This window comes from Coturnix japonica, chromosome 1, assembly GCF_054131305.1.
Source record: "Coturnix japonica strain WE chromosome 1, WE-NBRP24, whole genome shotgun sequence".
In the NCBI taxonomy this organism is placed as follows: Eukaryota; Metazoa; Chordata; class Aves; order Galliformes; family Phasianidae; genus Coturnix; species Coturnix japonica.
In genome coordinates this window covers 44,459,653-44,483,366 of record NC_140663.1, presented here as the reverse complement: position 1 = coordinate 44,483,366, position 23,714 = coordinate 44,459,653, and the positions used below count along the sequence as shown (strand labels likewise).

Below are 23,714 nucleotides of genomic sequence, written 5' to 3'. Positions count from 1 at the left end.
AGAAACAACTAACTTCCATTAAAAAAATGGAACCATCACACAAGTTGCTACTGCAACTTGTATAATCTGCCACTGTTCTACTGGTCTCAGCAGATCATATATCTCATTTATCATTTTGTAACTAAGTTTTACATCTTTGTTTCCTAATAACTGAAAAATCTTCTATCACTTTGCTCACAATAATCTTGATCTCATTTAAGATAGGTAATGTCTGAAAGCATGTGAAATCTATTCTACGCTGAATTATTATTTCAACAGAACACTTTCTGACATGGATGCTGTCTTTAAAAATATAAAAGTGGAAAGAGCTATGTAACATTGATTCTTCCAAGTCTCATGAAATAAAAAACAGATTAAAATACTCATTTTTAAATACATATCCCTTCAGGTATCCTGATCATACCACAAGACCAGGTCAGCTATATATATATGTAGATATGTAGATAGATATCTATCTATAGATATCTATCTATATATATCTATGTAAAGCAGCGTATATAATACATAATGTAGCCATAACAATATATAGTACACATAATATATTCCATGAAACTTGCTTCCTTGTTGTCTTAACATATTATAGATAAAAAAAGATTCAAAGCGAGAAGTTTAACAGCCCCCTTAAACAATATTTATACCTGTTCAAAAATAAATTTAGAACTTGCACAAGCAGGTAGTAAATTAGAGGGATCTGTCTGCTTAAAAGCCTTTTGTTCTTCAAATCATCTAAATAATCTAATTTTTTTCAGTAAAAGATACTCTGACAATTCAGCATTTCAGATGAGTGCGTTGTTCTCAAGAGACAACAGAATTTGTGTTCTAACATAGCAGGACGGGTTAAGATTCATGCATTCTGGATGCTGGCTTTTCCAAGGACTGGGAGACTTGCCAAGCCAGCACACCCAATTTTGGCTTTCTATTCTCTTGTGGCCCAAGTTTTACCACTCACGGAGCGACAGCTTTTTGTGACATCCCCAGAATGGTGTGAAGCAGGTGCAACTCTGCTTACACTTCTATTCTCTGCTTCAAAAAGCCCATGGTACTGTGCCCAGGAAAATTCTCCTGTACAAGCAATGAAAAAAGGGTTGGGCATGGGATGATCTAGCCTTTCAAGTTAAAGAAAAGCATGTTTACAGTGCAGCATTTTAGCTTGCCTATTTTGCCTCCTAACATTTCCCCAAACTTGTAAGATGATGCACCTCTGATAACAACTATTTATTAAACAATACTACGTAACAACAATCCCTGCCAAGACTTTAACACACAAGAGCAGGAAAAAATCTTAGTGGAAAACGTAGTTTCTTACCTTACTGTGTCATCCCAATGAAACTTCTTTCTGGGCCCCACAACCCTCTTTCCAGGTTTCTCATCATCATCTTCCTCTGATCCATTTTTCTCTCGTTCATCTTCTGTTTGCAGCCTACATTTAAAACAATTGCTTTCCTTATTGATATGCAACATATAAAATATTTCACTGAAGAAGTACTGTGTTAGATGTTAAGTAAAAAAAAAGGATCTTCACACTCTAGCTGTACTCTCCTTAAAGTGCTTTATCCTGAGAAATGCAAAGATGCTAATTCTTCTCTGTGTCTAAATCAGTTAGCTACGCAGGAAACAACTAAAATATAAAAGGACAGAAGGATCGTGAATCTGAACACATGCATGTTGAGTATGTCCAGACTCCTCCTCACAATTTCTTTCTCTCAAGATGTATTTCATTCAGATAATGAAATTTCTTTCTGAAGTTAGGTGATAACATCACTGAAATGATACCATATACTTTGTACAACTCAACTAGAGCTCAATACTTTGCTGAGCTTAGAGAATAAAGGACATAGAGGCGTGCTTTCAGGTCGACTCTAAAATGTGAACATGCAGATCCCAGAAATACTTACTTGGCATTCTTAGCTAGGTTACGGGCCTGACAATCCTCTTGATATTTGCATAACTGTTCAGGCATGACATTACTGACAGCTAGTTTCAACTTCTGCAGTGGTTCTCTCAAGCGGTCATCCTGCGATAAAAGAAACACCAAATCAGTCCTACCCGATGCAATATAAAAATAACCTGAGATAATTTGTCTGAAATTATTTTTCCCTCACACCCAATAGGCTATACTGTTGCACTGAACAGGAATCAAGCATCATGTAGAAAGTACTGCTGCAGGCAATAGTTAGTACTGGAAATATTAATACATGCACTTGTAATTTCTCATACAATTAATGTAGTCTTGAGACCAGAAACGATGAAAGAAAGTCACAAGAAAACAACTCATGAACATCCCAAAACATTATAACAATCTCATTTAATCATCCTTCCAAATCAAAATATGGAATAAAACCTCAGGGAAAAAGCAAAATGACTTGACTGATGAACATTTATATTTTTAAATAAGAATATGACGAATGACGTCTCCAAAAACTCTGTAGTATAAAAATATCCTCAATAATGCATTCAATTGCCTATGCATTAGATTATTACTAGAAGTAAAAATGTTTTATATGCCTCAAAGGTAAGGACAGTGTGCCCCGGTGGCGCAGTGGTAGGAATGCCGCGTTGCAACACTGGAGGCCCTGGGTTCGAATCCCCCCTGTGGCGCAAGTGGTAGAAGTGCCGCTCTGCTACACAGGAGGCTCGAATCCCAGGGGGTTGGACTCGATGATCTCTAAGGTCCCTTCCAACCCGCACGCGACTATGATACTATGATACTATAAATTTAGTATCCAGGTATTAAGAATACCAAAAATTAAATTGAAATAAAAATATGTACTTCCTTGCATTTTAAATTCTCTTCCATATCTTGGAGCCACATCCTGGTTGGAAGGAGATGATCTTTAAGTTCCCTTCCAACTCAAACCATTCTATGATTCTGTGATCTTCCAACTTATATGTTCTCAGTCCTGTTTTATATCTTGTATTATATCTTAATGCTTAATGTAGAAATAGCATATTAAATTGACTTCCTAATCAGCAGGTTCTGAATTCTCACACTCTCAGATCCTCTGCAAGATTTAGTCCTGAATCTCATCTAAAGAACCAGGTCAGGACCCTTCAGATCACAGAAACCTTTCTTAATTCAAGAGAAAGGCATACTCTTTAAGAGGAAGGAAGCTGCAAATGAAACAAAGTACCTGTAAGACTTAAAAGCAGCATACATGCACAAATAATACAGGCTGATCATCTATAATCCATACACTTTTTTTTTTTCCTAGCACAAAAATGAACACAACACTAATTTTTAGTCCATCATAACCACAATAATTGTGGCCCTCTAGTTCTCTTACATTTTATCTACTCTGTAAAACTATCCAGCTTTCAATACAAAAGCATTTAATTCCCAAAATGGTAAAGTCTAAAATACTTACAGTATTTGTTCTTAAAGTAGTGACAAGAGCAGACAAAAAAGCTTTTATGCTGATCTAGCAATTGATACAGAATCTTTTCCTTTACTTGAGACAATGGCTGTTGCTCTACTCTGCTGTGTTCTATCCTTACTATTACATATTTGACTCACACTAGAGCTACTCTCCCCCCATTACCTGGACATTGAGGTGTAACTTCTTCAGACGCTTTATCAGTGTGTCCTTATTGCATGGCACAAAAGCCTCAAGGTGAGAGTACACTCCATTGCGGATGGCAGGATTTATCTCCTGTAACTGTAGCTCAATACTGACAAACAAACAAGAGACAGCCAACCAGTGAGGCACTCCAAGATGAAGATGACAACTGAACAAAAACCTAATGAAGCTTCGTATGCATAACATTCTAGTTATGCATACGTCAAATAGCAGCCTGGGATATATTTTCAGATTTGTTAAACAAACTTTTTAGAAAAAAAAAAGTAGTCTTAATGGTAAGAAACCATTCAAAAAAAAGACCTTCAGATGCATACTTCCCCAGCAACAATGATTGCTGCTATCCAAATTTTATTTACTCCTTTCAGTTTCACATCAATATTGGTAGTATTTTGGCTGCTTGTCTTCTAGAGATTACTTCTTTTTATTACTTAACATAACTAAAGACATAAAACCCTTTATGTTAAATTCTTAGCTGAAGGATTATAGAATAAGAGTCAGAATTTTTCTTCATGAAAGCTAAAGGTGTTTTGATTTATGAAGATGTGGGACAGCAAGAAAAAATGGCAAATTTGTTGAATTTTACACATGAAGTCAAGGACACAGGGCACTACAAAACACTTTACAGTGGAGAAAGACAGACAGATAGTCATGACAGGAATTGTATTCATATATAAATCTCTTTACCTAATTACTAGCTCAGACTGATCTACCTTCATTGACTTTTAAGGGCTTTGTTGGAACAAACTCAACAATACTTCCTCTTCTGTACTTTTCCTTTCACCCCATTTCCAAAAAGGAAAGGTTGTACAGATAAGCACTTACTCCAGCAGAATATTATTCATGTCTTGTGTGAAAAACTTCTTCCTGCCTTCTTCATCAAACATCTTGGCAGCCTGAAAATACAGCAAAGAAAAAAAAAGAATATTCAAAAGTTCACAGATGTCATTTTAATCTCAACACTCATAGCTTTACCTTTACAGCTAAATCATATTCTTATTTTTCAGTGAACAGCATTGCTAGGGAAAAAAAAAAATCCACTATACTTAACTACTTAGAAAAGGTGAAGATTACCATTATATTCAAATAACAACTCTTTGTTCTAGTGCTCACAATCACTCCATTTAGAATCTACCTGGACTGCTGATGTTTTTTTCAATAACCCTGAAAAAGCAAACCGCACCAGGAGTGTGGTTTTATTATCTCAGTAAAACTGATGGCTTTAAAAAGAGGAGCTCTTGCCTGCATGACATATCAGCACATCACCATCCTCAAAGTATAAAAGGCTTGGTTTCTTCCTCTGTTTATGTACCTTGCCCAGTTACAGTTTTTTAGCCTTTCTTGTATCCATCTCAACCCCTCAGAGTAATTTCTACAATGAAACTGTGTATGCTCGAGGAACATCTCATCCCCATTTTCTGGTGCTGTTGAGCATTGTCTCCAACTTTAGACTTGGGGCATGAACACTGGAAAATCTTCCCAACTAACTCTTTTGTATTTCTGTCTGACAAGGAAAAAAAAAAAAAGCAAGATAACTCATGTGTGCATTTCCTTTTATTAGAAGATTTTCCTAGTCTCCCAGGAATGCCTGTGTAGAATTCCTTTATCGTTGTTTCTTTTGCCTAGATTCTTACTGTCCACAAACCATGGCAGCTTCTACGAATATGCCAAGTCAATTCCCTGCACTGTTCAAAAAAACTAAACAAAACAAAAAAAATCAGTAAAACCTCTCTATTCTTCCTCCACTCTAGGAAAAAAAGAAAGCAAACCTTAGAGCACTTACTGTCTTGAGACATTCTAGCAACGGGACCTGAGAATGACTATCTGAAGAAGCTGAAAAAGTATATCTTACAGCAGTTTTTGTAAGTACGTTATCATACTGTCTGACAAATACTGTAGGCAGTCAACATGCTATATGGCAGAACAGCCAAATGAGAAAGGCTCTAATTTGTCCTTAAAGGATTTTAGTTAGCAACTGCTGACAAGATAGGTCAATTCTATAAATAAATGCAAGTGTTAACTTGACAAAATTCCTTCATTAGTATTAAATACTTACTGTTTTTCCTCTTTGTAACTGACCTACTTATGTTAGAAAGAAATATTTTCTGAGATTGTGAACTCTATATTGCACAGTAAAATAGGAGTCTGTTACTCCATCAGAAACTGTAATGCAGACAACTGTCTTCAATCGTTTACCATTTCAGTCATGAACGTATACTGTAGGTTTTTAGTTCCTGTATGGACTGCACTCCGCTCACTACCTTCTACTGTAAAGTCATCTGCTGAGGAGATGGCACTATCTGTTTTAAGATTAATGAAGCAGTTTCTCTGCTAAAAAATAAGAAAAGTTATAGACGTTTACAAGTGATTAAGATACCAACAAGACAAATTTGAAAGTCTTAGATGCAGTATCTTTAAGAATAAATAACACGAAGGTTATTACCTTTTCATCTACATAAAGTGGAAGGTAAAGTGGAAGGAAAGATGTTTTAACTTTCCAGTCCCAGAGAGATCTCAAAGCCAATTTCATTGTTATGTTATCATACCTCACAGTGCTTCTGGTCTTTGAAAAGGATGAAATTGGCAGACTTGAGGAACACTGCTATCACTGTTGGGATTTTTTGTTCTACAGACAGACTATCTTAACAGTTCCCATCACAACAAAGAAAAAAAACAGGCATTTTATTTTTATATTATCTCTCAGCTTTGTGTGCAATTTTGTCCTCTGCCACTGTAATTCAGAATTACACAATTAGGGAACTAGAAGACATTAATTTACACAAGGAGATCAGGAAGTTTTCACTACATATAGTCAGTGGCTTTCTACATTGTTTTAACTTCTTATCTAGATACATCATAACTCCATTCATGGAACATAGCTTACCTTTCTTTGCATTAAAGAACACTAAAGATGTGAACCTGATAAATGTCTGGAAAAAACTGTATAGGAACTATTTTTTAATTTTTTTAATTTTTTTTTTTACTTATTTGTCACTGATAAGGCATCAGTTGATGGCAATTTGTAGAAGGCAAGGAAGCTGCAGTCTTTAAGTCAATACATAGTCTAGTTCTACCCCGAGTTTACATGTACAATTGCTCTGCTCAGCCAGCACCAAATTTCCAGAAATCATGAGCAGAAGTAGACGACTGTAGAATTAACTGTAATTCAGTGGCTCTTTGATAAACTTTCTTCCAACTGGGTGGGGTGTTTTAGTGATACAGCACGAAGTTGGTGGCTAGCAGCTAACCGTTTTGGCCTAATCTGGTTCCACTGCTGTTATGCTAGAAACTTACTGAAAAATTAACCTGAAATTTTGAAGGCAGACAACCCTCTCACTCAGTTTAGTGACAATTAAACCCTTATCCATATTTAGTTATGGATAACTAACTTTAAAAGAAGTAAGAATATTCTATAATATTTACATACAGCTAGGATTGAGTAATGATAACAAGCTCTGCTGCTGTCACTATGAAGAAAACTGCAGTTTAACTACTACTACTATAAAACTTGCAAGGAAAAGCTGCACTTTATTCTGAGTAAGGAAAAACTGCACTTTATTCTGAGTAAGGAAAAGCTGCACAGGTAAGATCAGAATCTGGACAATTGAGTAAGTATTTTCTTCATACATTCACATAACATCCATTACTGAAACAAGGAGCATATAATATCTAAACAGCTCTGAGCCCTTTCAATAAACTAGAAGCATGTCTGTAAACTGGGAACTTATCGTTTTTCATTAAAATTTTTGAGACTCCGTTGCAACCTTCCAGAAGAAACCATCCACCTCCCATCCCTCCACCCCAACCATTTAAACTGGCATTTGTTTTTTTGTGTTACAAAGGCAGAATTTCAGACTGACATTAAATTTTAAACTGCAATAGTTTAAAGGCTTCCTCTTTAAAACTAGGTGAGGAAGCATAAATTCATGAATATTAATAATTTAAGTAACTAATTCAAGTGAAAATTAACAGTGATATTCCCATTATGGAATAAAACATTACAATTTGTTGAACATGTTAAGCTTCAGTAGAAAACCTTGTCTTCACTGTGAAACAAACACCATCTCAACTATTGATCTACATCACCTCTACATCCATTTTTATCTGAATATAAATACAACCATCAACATTAATTCTATGTTTTTAGCATTTCAACCATCAATTTGAGGATGACAACTCAGATCCTAAGCATTCTTCCTACTTCTCTCGATTCCTTACTGCAAGCTGTCACTGCTGAGTTCATACTTACTGTTCGAAGATCTCCAATGCGCTTTTCAAGAAGCACAGGCAGACCTTCTGGGAGGGCAGGCACCTGCTTGGGTGTCATGACCTGAGAGGTGTAGGTTGCATGAGTGACATTTCCATTTTCTCCTGACAGCTCAGAAACTGGGCTGCCATCAGAAGTGCCATCAAGCAACTTGTCAAAGTCAATGTCTCCCAACATCTCCAGGGCACATTCAGTTTCTTGCAGGATATCACGTTCATTTGTGCTACCAAAAATGGAGAGGACAGGATCGCTGATCTTAAGATTCAAGTCAGAGATATCATTTCCTGCACTGAGAGAGGAAGAAGGAATTTTACTAGGGGTAGAGGTCGCAATAGTCACTGGAGGTTTTGGACTAGATTCCTTCTTCCTCATGGCTTCCTTCTCCTTTTGAAATTTACGGATCATGGCAGCCAGAGAGAGCGAGTCTTTATAAAATTTCTTTTTCTTCTTTTCAGACTTGTGTGAATTTAAGGCCATTACTCTGTAGGGGAAAGAAATATTTCATTAGAATGAAATTTGTTATTATTCTGTTAAAGGTGATTAAAGCCTTGAAAAAACTGACAGTTTAGAACTTTTTTAAAAGTTAGCAGATGGAAACAAGTGTTTCCACCTTCAGACTCTTCTACCAGCTACCTCAAACCTCTGCTTGTCCTATGATTCCATGATCTTCAGATGAAGGTCTGTTTTGTTTTGGTTTTTTTAAACTATGATACGTATACTTCAAGAAAAAGTTCATTTACTCTACACTTCTCATCTACACTTCTCAACCTGAAATAAGACTTACAGTTAGATTTACACTGCTAGTACACAAACTTGCTTAGACTCCAAAGCAGTAGCAGGTTACTTAAAAGTTTAAGCACGCCATATATGTGTAAAAAATTCTCTCCATTAAGTATTTTTATATGTAGGCTCAACATTTACATGCCAGTTAAAGTGACTATTTACCCCCCAGTTCTTGTCCTTGATAAAAAAAAAAGAAAAAAAAAACCAACAGGTCTTCAATACCAACTGATTATCTACAATAAGACAACATTCACTCAAGGACAGTTTTCCAGAAGCCAATTAAAAACTCTGTCATCTTACAAGGCCATCATCCTTTCATGCTAGCCTCAAAACACAAGAAAGTACACAAAAATTACTAAGAAATATGTAGAATAATCAAGCTACGCTTGCAGTTTCCCAAAACAGAACTCTAGGGATAGAAAGCTATTTTTCATTAGAAGGTAGAAAACAAAGATGTAATTTTTACTGTCAGAAAACTCTGGGTAGAACGATGATTGATAACACTGTTCACAGACTCAAGATTTCTATATTTTCCATAATTGATTTTCCCTTTTATTTTTTTTCCCCATTCACATCCCCCTAGATTTTGAAAGTTAGTCATAGAATGCAAACAAAAACATCCTAGACCAAAGTCTATTAGCCATTAAATATGAATTAACAACACAATCCCAAACAGCTGTGATAATCTCACTGTGGTATGCAAATCTCAGAAATACACTTCATATACAATTCAACATTTTAGTTAAAGAAACCTACCCCAACTGCTTAGGAACTTTCATTTTCCGAGGCTTCTTCTCCTTTTCCATCCCTTCATCTTTCCTCTTGCGCTTCTTCATTCCATGATCTTCACTTTCTTTTAACTTTGCAATCTACAAAATGAATTACATGCAGGACAAAGATTCTTCCATCAAAACATATTTTTACAGCTAAAAACATCTAATTTTCCTTACAGTTTCCAGTTGGGAGCCAGAAAAACATATCCTGATGTGTGTGAAGGCAAACAGTACAACTGGATTCAGAACAGCAATACCAGTTACTTTTTTTTGAGGTACAAGTAGACTGTCACATTGCCTCCCTGAGAAGCAGCCATCTTGGAAGATCAAATTCTCCATTCTTCTGCTCCCACAGTCGCATTGCTAAGTACAATGCAATATGGTACGGCACATCTTTCTGGCTATTCAGATCAGTGGTCTCCCCTCCAAACTTCTTGGCCAAGCCTAGCTTAATTTCTGAGGCTGGGTGGGAAAGCTGAATGGTGGAGGGGGAAGGTGGGGATGGAAAAAAGTCTTCATACTGAGCTGTTGTTACGCAGCAACAGTCAAAACATTGCCGTTTCATCAGCACAGCACCAAGTTACAAATACAAATCACAGCACCATAAGGGCTGGTATTTAAATAATTCAGCACATAGTACAGTATGCTTTTTGTGAAACATGCAGCATATACATACAGAAATACCAATACATCTTTTCCTATAGCTATTTCTATGTTGTGAATTTATTTTATCAGACATTTTCTTTTAACTACTATTCTGATTATCAAGAACATTTCAATCCTATTTTCTAGAGAATTACAAAAGCAATGGCTGGAAAAATTATGTTTCCATCTTAGAGAACAAAATTCTCATAAAATTAAGTAGTTACCTGTCACTTAACTTGAGATGCATGGACACAACTTGTAAGCATGTCTGAACACACAATTAGTCTTCCAAGACTGGACAGTCTGTGGGCATCCTGACTTATTTCCTAAGTGCTTATGCAACAGCCACAAAACAGAGACTGCAATAAGACAGTACCATGTGTCATTCTGCTTTCTGTCTCTTCATCTAAGGCATTTAAGCATACCAAATCTTTTTCGATGTCCACCTGATTCAGTTCCCACTGTATAAAAAGCATAATTAATATCACTCACTTTTGGTGGCCTGTGCTTTTTGTCTTCTGCAAAGTCATCATCCTCTGAGTCAGATGCCTGGCGGAACTGCAGGGTACCAGTGTTGATATAAAACCCTCCATATTTGGTTGTCAGGGATGCAGGAACTAATTCATCGTACTGGACATGAAAAAAGAAGAGTTTATCATCATAACTTCAAATGTGTATGTAGTACACTTACCTCTACCTATACATGAATAACTATACAGAATTACATAAGCACTGCCTGCTAGCATAAATCAGGATAGTAATACTACTGAAAATCTTACTGGACAAAGAACAGAATACTAATATCACAGAGTCACCTTTGTACTTTCAAAATAACACTTTGTTTTTGGAAGAAAAGTTTACAACATTAAAAAAAAGAAACAACTCTACTTTCTGAAGGAAGTGAAGACAGGCACAGAGGCCTTCTCTCCCTTGAGAGAATACTTCCAATTTTTACCTCTGACAGCATGCTACCTTATGCCAGAAGCTAAAATCTTATGATACATAAACTCTATGGACAATTATGCACCACCTGCCTACAAGCAGTTACACCATTTACAAGTCTTGTCCTTTCAGTAGGTAAGCACACTGTGAATTGTTTCTGTCTACAACAGCCTTACGTACATAGCAGACCAGCAACATCACCCGTTCAAAATGCATTTTGTAAAAATACTGCCTCTACTGATTTCACATTGTTTTACACTTTCACTGAATATCCTTCAGTTTTATCAGAGAATGTATAGTTCAAACTACAAATGTTTTCTATTAACACTTCCTGTTACTCATACATTTATAACTGGTCCTTTGTAATACTTGCAGATAACTGAAGTTATTTCCAGAGCTCATTTCTTGCATGTTTTCAAAACGATAATCTGAACAACCATCACTCTGCAAAGGAAGAAGTCTCAACTGTTTCAGAATTTTGCAAAAGTGGATATTGTTATACCCAGGAAACAGAACAGAAACAATAGACACTTGTTCTGTAAAATAAGCTTTCTGGATTACACGCTTTGTTATATGGAAATAGACGCAGTAACGCTCATCTTCCTCTTGATTAGATTTCATTAATACAGGACTCTGCAGTGCACTTGGCATGCTCTGACTGTTCCAACAAACATTCCATTCCTTAACAACTCTACTCACAGTACCTGCATAAAGAAAGTTTTTCTTACCAGGATCTTTGTTCTTCTGCTAAAATTGCTACGACATGTTTCCCAAAATATTTTCAAACATCTGTTATTTTCTATAATACATCTTGCTAACAACAAATACTGAAAAATCTAAGGCGGCGAACTTAATCAACAACAAACAGAAGCAAAAGTCTGTTTAGAGGTGAAAACCAAAAGGCCTACTAGGTATTACAAAGTACCAAAAAGATACAGTGGCATTTAAATAACTGAGAATTGGTTTCTTCCCTTCTTCTGAAGAGAAGGGTGTGAGATTTTGCCACATCTTAGAGGTATGTACTCTGGAAGAAGAAAAAGTCTATTCTGAGTTACAGCTGCAAGCCGTGAATATTTACTACCAAGACCAAGCGATTAAGAATTAAGTAGGACACTTAAGAGGCAAACAACTTGTTTGCTATTTTGAATAGTGAGCCAGCAGGCCTTTCACTGCATGCCTGCTAAGTGCTGATACATCCCAGAATTCAACAGGTTGAAAAAATTACTAGGGCAAGTACACACATTTTTAACTGCCACACCAGTAACTGGAGACCTGAGATCATTCACAGGAAGGGAACACACAGAGGGCAATGCAGTCAGTTTCCCAGGTTAGTCCATTCCCCTTTCAAAGATGCAATTTTTACTGAAGATATAACCAGAGATACAGTTTAAGATCTACAAAATTTGCACCACCAAAAGCATGAAGATGGAAGTTATATCCATGAGAGTAAAACAATTAACAAACACTTAGACTAGCAAGTTGCATGGAACAGTGTGAACTTGGAACTATACGTGGATTTGATCTGAGTAAGCAGTTAGAAATTTCACTGAGTCGTCATCTTTATCTTCTTGGAACGGAAGGCTTAATATGCAGTACAGAACACACACACACACACAAAAATAAAGCAGTGACAGGACGTATGAAATACCCTGAGACCATGTGAAAGACTAGTGCAAGAAAGCAGGAGACTATTAAATAGACAAGTAGAAAGCGAAGTGATTTAGTTATGGACTTGTCATTCATCTTAAAAGACCAGGACAATCATGCAAAGCAATCTGAAGAGTGGAGGCTGGATAAAAGCTTCAGAGAAGCCCGATGTTTTTCCACAGGCCCTCAGAACCAGCTTCATTAAGTGCAAGGAGATGAAAGGGAAAGAAAATAAATGATTATCCACAGTAGTTAATAGACAGAACAGGCATTTCCCCTTTGAGCTGACAGGGTGTGAATGGAATTGGTGAGGTTAGGCCCATATGGGATCAAAACAGAAGCATAGAGTAGTTGCCAAGTTTGGAGGAGAAAGTACACAGTTAAAGCTGAGACTATTATTATAAGAAGTAAAGAACAAGAAAAGGGAAACACTGAGAAGACTTGGCTGCAGAGCAGTAAAGGAAGCCCTAGAGAACAAACAGTAACAATTAAAGACAGTCCACAAGTGAGAAAACCATGAATTACAGCATGTAATTAGTATGACTGACATGATACATGGCACAAACCCATAAAAACAAGTTGACCAGAAAGGCACGATTTATTCAATATAGAGATGAACAGACTTTCATACAGCCAGCAGCAAACCAATGTCAGCAAGGTGGGGAAGTGCAGCTCATCAGTTAAGGCTTCAACAGCTTCCTCTAAGGACTATGAATTTAGTCTGACTTCCAAAGACCTTTCTGACATTCAGTTCTCCTTTAACCCTTGATGGAATTTCATTTCTCCCTGTCAAAATCTGATTTGCCCTCAGTCTACTGAACAAGGAATCAACTCAAAACTGAGTTCTAACAACTAAAGCATAAGTAGTGCCTCTCATCCTCCAATGTAACCTCACTGCTGACTAGTGCTTTAACCCAACAAAAAACTTGAGTAAGATGTTACAGTATACTCACAACAGCAGTATTTTGCTTAATTCTGAAGTCCCTGCAGGACACACAAAAGACATACAACCTCTTGCAATGTCTGAATCTCATGATGGAATCTTTTCAAGATTTTGCTTTTCATTAGCTGTTTCTGTGCATCAAATCAGAGCTCTTATCTAATTCTATTACTGAAGGAAATTTGTTAAACTACTTAACAATGCTCTGATGTTCCTTATACATTCAAAGACTGAGAATTAGAATCATTAGATATACAAACAGACAGGACTCCATTTATGCACTGGTTCCTGTGAACAGAGGTTTGTCTCACATTATGGAGAGATTCTGCAATGAAAGAATAAGACTGTTTTAAAAGTACATCAATACAGAAGTTATTTTCAACTACTCTGAGATAGTGTTATCTCAGACAAGGTTAAGAGTGAACAATCCACTGCTTTTGTAATCCAAGATTACATAGAAAACTACACAGAAAGTTTTGTAATGCTAAAGGATTCACTTCCACAATGTATAGGTAACGTTTGTGGTACCTTTTATTTAAGTAGGCTGCTCTGGAAGTAATGCCTCCTATTTATTTCCATGGAAACAACAACACAATTTGATAAAATTCTTAACTACAAAACAGTATTTTTAACACAGGCACCACCATTAGCTATAAAGTTTCACCAGAGAAGATCAAAATCCTGCATACCTTGCTCACAAAAATATGCACAGCTGAGACATGGTTTGTCTTTCATGTTGCTGTCACCACTGCTGACATGTACCATCCATCACCTCACTGCATGCACTACTACTACTTGGTCTCCATAAATGTTCAGCAAGCATCAATGAATGTAAGTTTTTCACACAGGAATTCAATGACACACCTTTACTTCACCAGCACTTCCACACCAGACACCCTTTGTCCCTCTGCTACTATCTGTCACATGTCAACAAAATGTAGCAGAACACTAGCTAGAAGTACTATCAACACTCTCTTCTGATATCATGAACCAACATAACAAAAAACAGAAGGCATTACTTCCCAAAAAACAGAAGGCATTACTTCCCAAAAAACAGAAGGCATTACTTCCAGAGCAGGATTTGCATTTCAGCTTAATTTATAAAGTTTATGATCACTCACTATTGTTATCTGTTCAACTCTATTCTTTCAGAGACTGTGCTCTGATCCACACCAAGTAATTACAGTAGTAAAATACTGAACTGTACTTTTAATGTAGTGCTTAATCCTTCCAGCTTTCATGTTGCAGAACAACACTACTGAAAAAGAGCTTAGGCTTTCCTTTCCATTCATTTAATGCGAACCACAGACTTGTCACTTACAACACTTCAGGCAAATGCTATTATCCAAGACCCCTGATTTTGGCTAGTTTAAAGCCCCTTTATATTGCAGTAATAATTATTTCTGAATATTTTTAGAAAACACTCAAGTTCCTTGTACTGCCTAAGTATACTTCCCTACTCATGAAGTTTAGCTGACCCCAGGCTATCATCTGCTGCTCCAGTGGCTCTGATTACTTTGAAAAGTAACTTTGTACTTCCCCAAAAAAATAAAGATTGAGAGGGAAAAAGTAAAAAATAGTGCTGTTGTTACTATTAATATTATATTTCTTGCAACAGAAGACTTGAAATACAGCAATTTAAACAAAGGCCAGATATAAATCTGTTTGGTTTTTTTTTTTTAAATACCTGAGAAGCTGCTTTAGCTTTCTGTTTCTGAACTGTCCCACTGAGGTCTTGAAGTAAATGAACAGCCTTAAAGTATCAAATCAGATGCAAGTCGGGACACAGGATTAAAAAAAGCCACTCATTTACTCCTTCCTAAAAAAAAATATTATACTGTATTTTTCAGAAGAAGCATTTTAACAAACATCAGATTTGTTCTGTACATTCAACTTAATTCATTTAGCCATAATGAAAGCTGCACTGTAAGACTGCTGGGTACTGGCACTGGGCTTTTACAGCAACATTTTGGTATCAGGGAGGCTGCAGGGGTAACCTCTGTAAGAGGCCCCGCATTAGATAAGAGCCAGCTCCACCCAGCTCCTCGAGGGACCAGCTGCTGGCCTGAGCCACTGAACAACACTTGGTGGTGCCAGCAACAGGATACCTGAGAAAGGGTAGAAGTTGTGGTAGAAGTTGCTTTGGGGAAATAGCTGGAGAGAAGAGTGGAGAAAAAAAAAAAAAAGAGAGGAACAATCCCACAGACACCAACATCAGTGAAGAAGGGCAGGAGGTGCCCTGTGCAACCCATGGAAGAGCCCACTGTGCAGCAGTGGGTGATGCCTGAAGGAGGCGACAGTCCAAGGCAACCTCTGCAGAAGCAGCTCATGGGCTAGAGCTGCAGCCTGGAGCTGGAGAGGAGCCTGCAGGGGAGCTGTCACCCACAGGGATCCATGCTGGAGAAGTGCACTCTGAAGGCTGGGCCCTACGATGTCCTTGAAAAGTCCTTGAAAAGCTGCAGCTCACAGGAAGCCAACCCACACAAGATCAGTTTGGGAAGGATAACATCCCATGAGAAGATGCTCCTATATAGAACATAGGCAGAATGAGCATGGAGTGGCAACAACAAAGCATTATTACGGACAATCTCCATTCCCCTGAGCCCCCAGGGACAGTGTGGGAGGTACAAGGTAGATCAAGGGAAAAGTGTTTCTAATTTGCTTTTAGTTCTTACTGTTCTAGACTGTTATTAATTGGCAACAAATCTCCATTTGTTATGTCTGTGACAACTGAGGACCAACCAACTTGTCCTTACCAAAACAGACAGGTTCTGCAGAGAAGGGAGAGTGAGAGCAGCTGTATAGCAGTTGGCTAACTGTGGCGTTAAACAAGTATAGTATATAGTTTAAACACAACTATTCCGCATGTGGAACAATATCTGCTTTATTTGATTGGTACTCCATTGTACTCCCTTATTTGTCTTGGAAGGAGGAGGGGCTCAAAAGCAAAGAAAAATTTAATTGAAGTTTGCCCCTGAATTCATTAGAATGCATATGACATGTCAGCTGCCAGCCGGCAGATCTACCCTGAAGACACCTGGGAAGCATGCGAGATATCTTTTATTAAAGGTGACACTGTGCACTGGTGCCCAACCACAGGGCAAAGTGACAGTGAACAAGGAAGACAGGCCAGGAATAACAAATCTATATCCAAAGAAACTGCTAGTAAGCAAGTCATTCAAAGATAAAAACAAAACTTTAAAACACCCTCATATATTTAGTGAGGATGAGGTTACAGAGGCTTACAAGGGCAGCTTTTTCCATGTGAAAATGCAGCAATAATGTAAAGTTTACCTCTCAATTTAAAATGAAAGTATGCTTAATAACGTGTCCTAGGCAACATTTTTCCTGTACAAGCATCTATAACATTAACAGATTAATAGTTAAGGCCTAGAGCATCTTCAGGTGCTGACTATTGATCAACATCTGTTACACTTGGCATTTGTTTTGTTTCAATTACTGTCAGTTGGGTTATGGAGCATCGCTGTTCCAAGACAATTTAAACTGCTTACACATTTCTAGGTAGGCAGTTCTCCCATCTGCGTTCATCTGTCCAACTCTGGAAGAAGCTAAGTGGTCTTTGTTTTCAGACACACAGGTGTAAGTAAGAGGTAATAGCATATTTGTTCACTAAACACCATCCCTTTCTTCAGATTCCCATTTTATACAGCATAGCAGAAAATTAGGAACACCTCGTGGAACCTCCATGAATATAAAGTTTATGCTGTCAGGAAGGCATACAACTGACCAAATATTCCATCACAAAAACAAGGAGACCAGCCAGAACAGGCTCACATGCAAGTGCAAAAGGGAAAGCAAAAAACATACAGGAACACCATGCTATATATAATGTAGCCTGGTAATTTACACTATAGCAGTACTCATTTTAGACAGTGAAACAGTGGAAAACTGAGGGGGAACAGCTTTCCTTGCAGGTTATAAATACCACATTACTACTGCAGAAGTCAACTGTTAAAGGATAGAAGCTGCTGCTACAGAGCAACTAGAAAAAACTGAAAGATTGCCTTAATGTAAATTTTATCTAGAATGAAAACTTGAGCATCCACTTACTACAGTCAAAACGGTCAACCTAGAAATACCCCCTGAAGCACAGATTTCCCACTTGTCTCAGTTGTATTATGAAGAGAAAGCTAATTCTTCAAAATGGTCTTTAGAAGCTAACAAAATTATCCAAGGAAGAGGACAGCAAGGGTGAAAATAACAAAAAATCCCTCTAAACAGCAGGTAAACTGGATACATCCAAAGCATACAGCAACCTGTTACTATGTTCTTATTCTGTAAGAGTAGATGAATCTGAAGGAAGATATGGTGTGAGAATTACCGTCACTTAGGGAAATACTTTGTTAAACCAAATAAAGCAAGTGCAGTCTTGCACCTGGGAAGAATAACAGCAAGTATCAGTGCAGGTTGGGACATGACCTGCTGGAGAGGAGCTCTGCAGAGGACCTGGGGGTCCCAGTGGATGACTGGTTGGCAATGAACCAGCAGTGTGCACTAGTGGCCAGGAGGTGATCTTCCCCCCTCTACTCTGCCCTGGTCAGGCCTCACCTGCAGTGCTGTTCTGGGCTCCCTGGTACAAGAAAGACAAGGATCTCCTGGAGAGAGTTCAGTGGAGGGCCACAAAGATAATAAGGGGCCTGGAGCATCTCTCCTGTGAGGAAAGGCTGAGCAAACTGGGTCTGTTCAGCCTTGAGAAAAGATGACTCAGAGATGATTCTATTAATGTTTATAAATATCTCAAGTGTGGAAATCAAAGAGACATGGCCAACCTCTTTTCAGTGGTCTGTGGGAACAGTACAAGGGGAAACAGTCATAAACTTGAGCATAGAAAGTTCTGCACCAATATGTGAAGGAACTTCACAATAAAATGATGTTGGAGCACTCAAACAGGCTGCCCGGGGGGTTGGGGATTCTTTGGAGATATTCAAGACCCACCTGGACACCTACATATGAAGCCTGCTGTAGGGGGCCTGCTTTGCAGAGGAGCTGGACTCAATGATCTCTGGAGGTCCTGTCTAGCCCCTACAATTCAGTGATACTCAGTAGACAAGTATGGATTCTTTCCAGATAGAACTACAAAAGTAGATTTATAAGAACAGTAAGAATCAAGCAATTTTCTTTTTGGCTGAAGATGGGGCACTGGTGACCTAACCAAACAGCTCTGAGCCCAACCTACTCTATCAGGGCAAGTACCAGTGCCCTTTAAGGAGTCTGACTAGAAAATCCTTTTTGCTTAAAGGAAGTCCATTTTTTTTAATCAGTGCTTTCCAAGAATCTTCCTCTAGAAACACATGCCCTGTATCTGTTTGTACTCCAGCCCTATTGAAGTCTGTTACTTGACAGTCATGTCATTATCAAAGTCCCTGAAACTGGCCCTGTTTCCTCCCCTCTCAGGGAAGAAACTGATGAACAGTTTGATTCCTGGAGAAACCAAATACAGCTACACATGCTACTTGTTATATGTGCATCTTTGTAGCATGTACAAAACTGCTTAATTTGCAAACAGATCCAAAGGAAACAGAATTCATCAACTCAGACTGTCTGCTAAAAAAAAAAAAAACAACAAACAAATAGGCATAGTTTTACTGGTTTGATTTCTTCAATAGCATTTGATAGCATTGTCTCAACACTTGTTTTTAAAAGGAAAACCTCTCTGAAGTACAGAATAAATCTGTTTCATTGCCAAAGAGTTCATTTTTTTTCACTCCTGTGACAAGGACTAACTTTCTAAGGAACCTTATCCTGCCTGGGATACAGAAGGAGATAAAAGGACTCCAATCCTGAAACAATTCAAAAAGTACTCATACTCGTTTTCAAGCATCCGTTCCCTGGACATTATAGCTTTTTAAGAGAGCATGTACTCCAAGAGGAAGTACCTGTAGGCTTAGTGTAGCTCTGTCATTTCTCAGTGATTAAACAGCTGCCCACAGAAGATGAGTGAACACCACCTAGGTTTCCCTTCTAAACGATTTCCATTTGCATCTGACAGAAAATGAACAAGAGGTTCTGTTGAACAAAAATTCCACACTACATAGCCCTTCAGCTCAGCAACAGGAACTTAAGACTGCAGCTGGCATACAGAGATGGCATTTCACTAGACTGCATTACAAATTCAGACAAGGCAAAATGATTTGTTCAGGAGAGCAGCCTTTAGAGAATACACTACTCTCCCCAGTAGCTTCCATACAGTACTACTCTTTGGTGCTTGGACAACTTTCTTTTCTATGTTCTTGTAAGAGATATCTGAAGCAAATGGCTCCACAAAGCTAGTGATGTGCTATTTGTAACAAGAACAGCACTTGAAGGAGGCACAGTGTGAGAAATAGTCAATGAGTGTACAAATCTCAAGAACTCACATTCAGCTTTGACAGGGATCTGCACTACAAGTACTTGATGCATAAATAAGATCTATGATAGAATGAAGTACATCTAGGAAAAAAAATCAGGATATAACTTGGGCATTATTATCAAAAGATTTCAAAAGTGAGGGCAATTGTCTTCAGCAACAGTGAGTATACAGGTAAGTCTACAGACTAAACAGCTTTCTCAGCAAGAATGAAACATCTGTTCTCTCTGAGCTGAAGATGAGGATTTGACCTTTGCGAAGGACACCATCTTAGGCCCCAGTGTGGTCCCAGCTGCACAATCAAAAGCCTTGACATTGTCAATATTAATCTAGGCCAAGAAAAAAGATGACAAATTAACAGAGGTTATGGTGAGTATCTACAGCAAACTTGCTTTTCACACAACTTGTTCTTGCACCTTCAGACTGCCTTCACCAAAACAATCCATGCAGAAGAGCTCAGCCTTCTACCTGCTGCAGTAAATGGCTGGACTTCTCTTGCTCAAGAACATACCAGTCCCTCAGCACACCTTCTGTGTACCCACACCGTTCTCAGTATTTAGAGCAACAACTGCCATGCTCATAGCTCAGTGTTCACAGAGTTCGCCAGAGGTTTTATAACTTCCAGGACTCTTATCACATTAACTCAGCATTATAAATGCTCAACAATGCACTTCACTTCTGTGATTTTTTTTTTTTTCTTTACAATTCTTTCTCTCACCTTTTTGACTCAAACTTTTAGCTCTCTCTTCTTTGCTGTGGCTGCTTTGCCCTGTGCCACTCACCAGAGGAGACTGAAGGCCAGCTAACGTGTAAGGTGGTGCTTTTTAGTGGTTTCGTAGTGTTTAGTCAAGTAAAAATGAAAAATGAACATCTACTCCTTTCTGGCATCTAATAAAGGAGAACTATAGGATGTTCCCAAAGCTTTTATCATCTACTCTTTCTTCTGAGCTCTTTCCTTCACCATTTCCTATATAACCTTTAAGACACCAAGTGCCTTCTTATAAGCCTCTGAATAGATACTGCCTGCATCCAACTAATGCATTTTTCTCTTACCTCATCTGGGATGATATCTGAAAAATACTCATAAAATAAGCTGTAAAACCTTGTTTTATTTCAAACCTATTTCATCTCAAAATTTTCAGATGTTCAGTGCCCCTATGAGTTCTGGAGAAAAGATTAGTATTCTAAATTTATACAAGAAACCTATGACCAGTAATCAATTCATAATCCAGACAGCTAATACAAGAAACTAAACAGAGTCCAGAGTAATTTCAGACCGCTGTAAACAAAATCAATTTCTAGAACTGGAATATGTGATACAGTAACCGAATATGTGATACAGTAACAGCTTTCTTAGCCCTTACAGTACAAAATGATTTCAGACTACAAACACGATCACTGATTGGATGCCCATTGCAACTCTTTGGATTCACACTAGTTAATACTGAGCACTAACTATCTGCCCCTACCCTTATTTTCTTTTTATGAAAAAGATAAAAAGACCACTTTATTTCTTGTTGCTGCTTTAATAAGGCTTACTTACTGCTTCAGAATTATCAATGAAAGGGTCTGTCTCATCATAGCCATAACCTATATCAATCAGATCCTGCAGGCGATCCTTCCGATGTTTGTGAGGCTTTCCACTCTAGAAAAAAAGAAAGTTATACCAGTTAGGAAGAAAATAAAGTACCAAAGTCTACAAAACACAGAACAGTCATTCAGGGAATCAGCAGAGTTTCCCTTCGCTTTGATGTGTCTTTGAAGACTGTCTAGGTAAATAAAAACTAGAATGCATAACTTTCATGTAGGAATGAGTTCCTGCAAACATGCTAAAATGCTACATAAGTACCTTATCAGAATCTTTTCTGAAAGTTATTTATTAGCCACCTAGTTTCTGGGTGACTGAAATATTCCTGGCATTTTCTGCTGAGACATGTTTCATTGCCCCATTTTTAAAACTTCTGCTGGTGACAGAACAACTGAGATGATTTAGGTAGTGTTAAGTCTTTCAGTACGCTACAGGGCCATTACAAAGGAGAACACAAATAGCCCTGCATTTGCTAACACTTTCTCCCAGACAAGATGGATTGCCTTTCTACATGAGAGCGAAGCCTAAGCCAAAAGAGAACAATATTGATCTGGTGCTTGCAGATATGGAGTGCATGAGTTTCCAAAAAGTTACAGCATTCATTTAACACAGCTGAAGAAAAACACAGTAAGATGAAATACCTTGAAATACAAGTGCTGTCATTGCAATTGATAGGACCAGACATGAAATGGTTACTTGAGTTAACTTAAAGCCATTAACTATATTGTAGATTGTGTATTCACATACCTCCAGGAGAAAGTAAACTTCAGTTTAACCTGTAAGTACTCTTCTAATATTAAAGTGTTACTGTTAAGTAAAAAGTTGCATCAAACTCAAACAAACTGCAGTGGAACTGAATTTATGGCTATACGAACAACTGCTTTAGATGTGAGGCCTAGTTTTCTGACTCCCGCATTTAGTGGAAATTGTCAATATAAAATTATTAAAGCTAAGTGACTAAGGTACCACCTTTACTAAAACAGACTCAGGCTCTTCCACGAATAAGCAAAGTTTATACACTAGGCAAACAAACAGGTGAAACTAAACCAATAAACACAATCATACAAGAAAAAAACACACAAAAGTGAGTCCCATTTCTAATTCAGGAGTCCAATCTAATAGCATTCGTAATCTTTTCTATCAGCTCATCTGATGTTTTGGGAATATGTAGTCATGCAGACACGCAGTAGGTTTTTGTTTAAAAGAAATCTTAGATGAAAGAAAGCATTAGAAAAACAAAGGTAAAATTTAAGTATTCTTTTTTAAATTCCAGTGCATTTCATTCAAGAGTTTGTAATTATCATGATTCTGCAGCAACTTCGGGCTAATGAACACTATGGCATTTTACCTCTACAATCCCATTAGTAGAGTATAGTGCAATCCTGTGTATTATTTCTCTTAAGTCCAAGTAACTAAAAACACAGAAGAGTTCATCCTTGTTCAAGACTTCAAAGTCATTTTGCAGTAATGCCTATTTCAGTGCATACAAGCACTTAAAAGATTTCCCAATGCATTTTCACTGCATGTTATTCATAGAAGTACAGCGCAGATAGGGAACAAGCCTAGTAAATGAAAGTCTTGTAAGAGCAGAGTGAGTAGAGGTAGGGTTAAAACATCAAGTTGTCTTCAGAATAAAAAGATATGATAATATCTGAACCACTGTATATATGGTTAGAGAATTTCCTTCAGGCCTGACTCTACCAAGCTATGTTTAAGGAAGTGTTTTAAAAGTCTATAGGTTCATCTGTATAGATGTTCCGCACAAAACTGATGAGATCTCCAGCATCAGTGTTTATTACTTAATTATAATTAAGAGAAGTTTTATGACTGGTACCTTTCACCTCTCTTCTCAAAGAGCTTCTCCACCCCTTCTGTCCCAAAGCATAAGCAGCCATGACACCAGCGCAAACTGAGACAGCTCCTGAAGCTGCAGACAGTACTCGTGTAATTGTTCAGGAGCTCAAAAATTAATTCAACAGTAGGACACACCCTAAAGTTTAAACAATCTTTGCACAACAGAAAGTGGCAAATACAATGCCTCTGGAAGACCTCAGAAACAAGTCAACTTCATCTCTGTATTGGGTACATTAATAAAAGTTAAAAAATAAAACAAAATGAGGAGATACAAGAATACACATTCCAGGGCAGTAAATAATTTTACTCAAAGGAAATGGTACTTCAAAACTT

The 23,714-nt window shown here is 37.7% G+C and overlaps 1 protein-coding gene across 4 annotated transcripts in view; it reads right to left on the bottom strand.

The window, feature by feature from the left end:
* Positions 1–23,714, bottom strand: part of UBN2 (ubinuclein 2) — a 47,484-nt gene that overhangs the window by 15,513 nt on the left and 8,257 nt on the right. For 3 of the 4 annotated variants that reach the window (XM_015861736.3, XM_085516239.1, XM_085516241.1), the window contains 8 exons: positions 21,483–21,584; positions 10,536–10,673; positions 9,382–9,494; positions 7,825–8,323; positions 4,401–4,471; positions 3,540–3,669; positions 1,896–2,014; positions 1,307–1,420 (listed from right to left, as the gene is read on the bottom strand). In XM_015861736.3, coding sequence (XP_015717222.2) covers positions 1,307–1,420; positions 1,896–2,014; positions 3,540–3,669; positions 4,401–4,471; positions 7,825–8,323; positions 9,382–9,494; positions 10,536–10,673; positions 21,483–21,584 — 1,286 coding nt within the window. Of the gene's footprint in view, positions 1–1,306; positions 1,421–1,895; positions 2,015–3,539; positions 3,670–4,262; positions 4,370–4,400; positions 4,472–7,824; positions 8,324–9,381; positions 9,495–10,535; positions 10,674–21,482; positions 21,585–23,714 lie in introns of those variants that run through there. The other variant, XM_085516245.1, reaches the window with a different exon arrangement.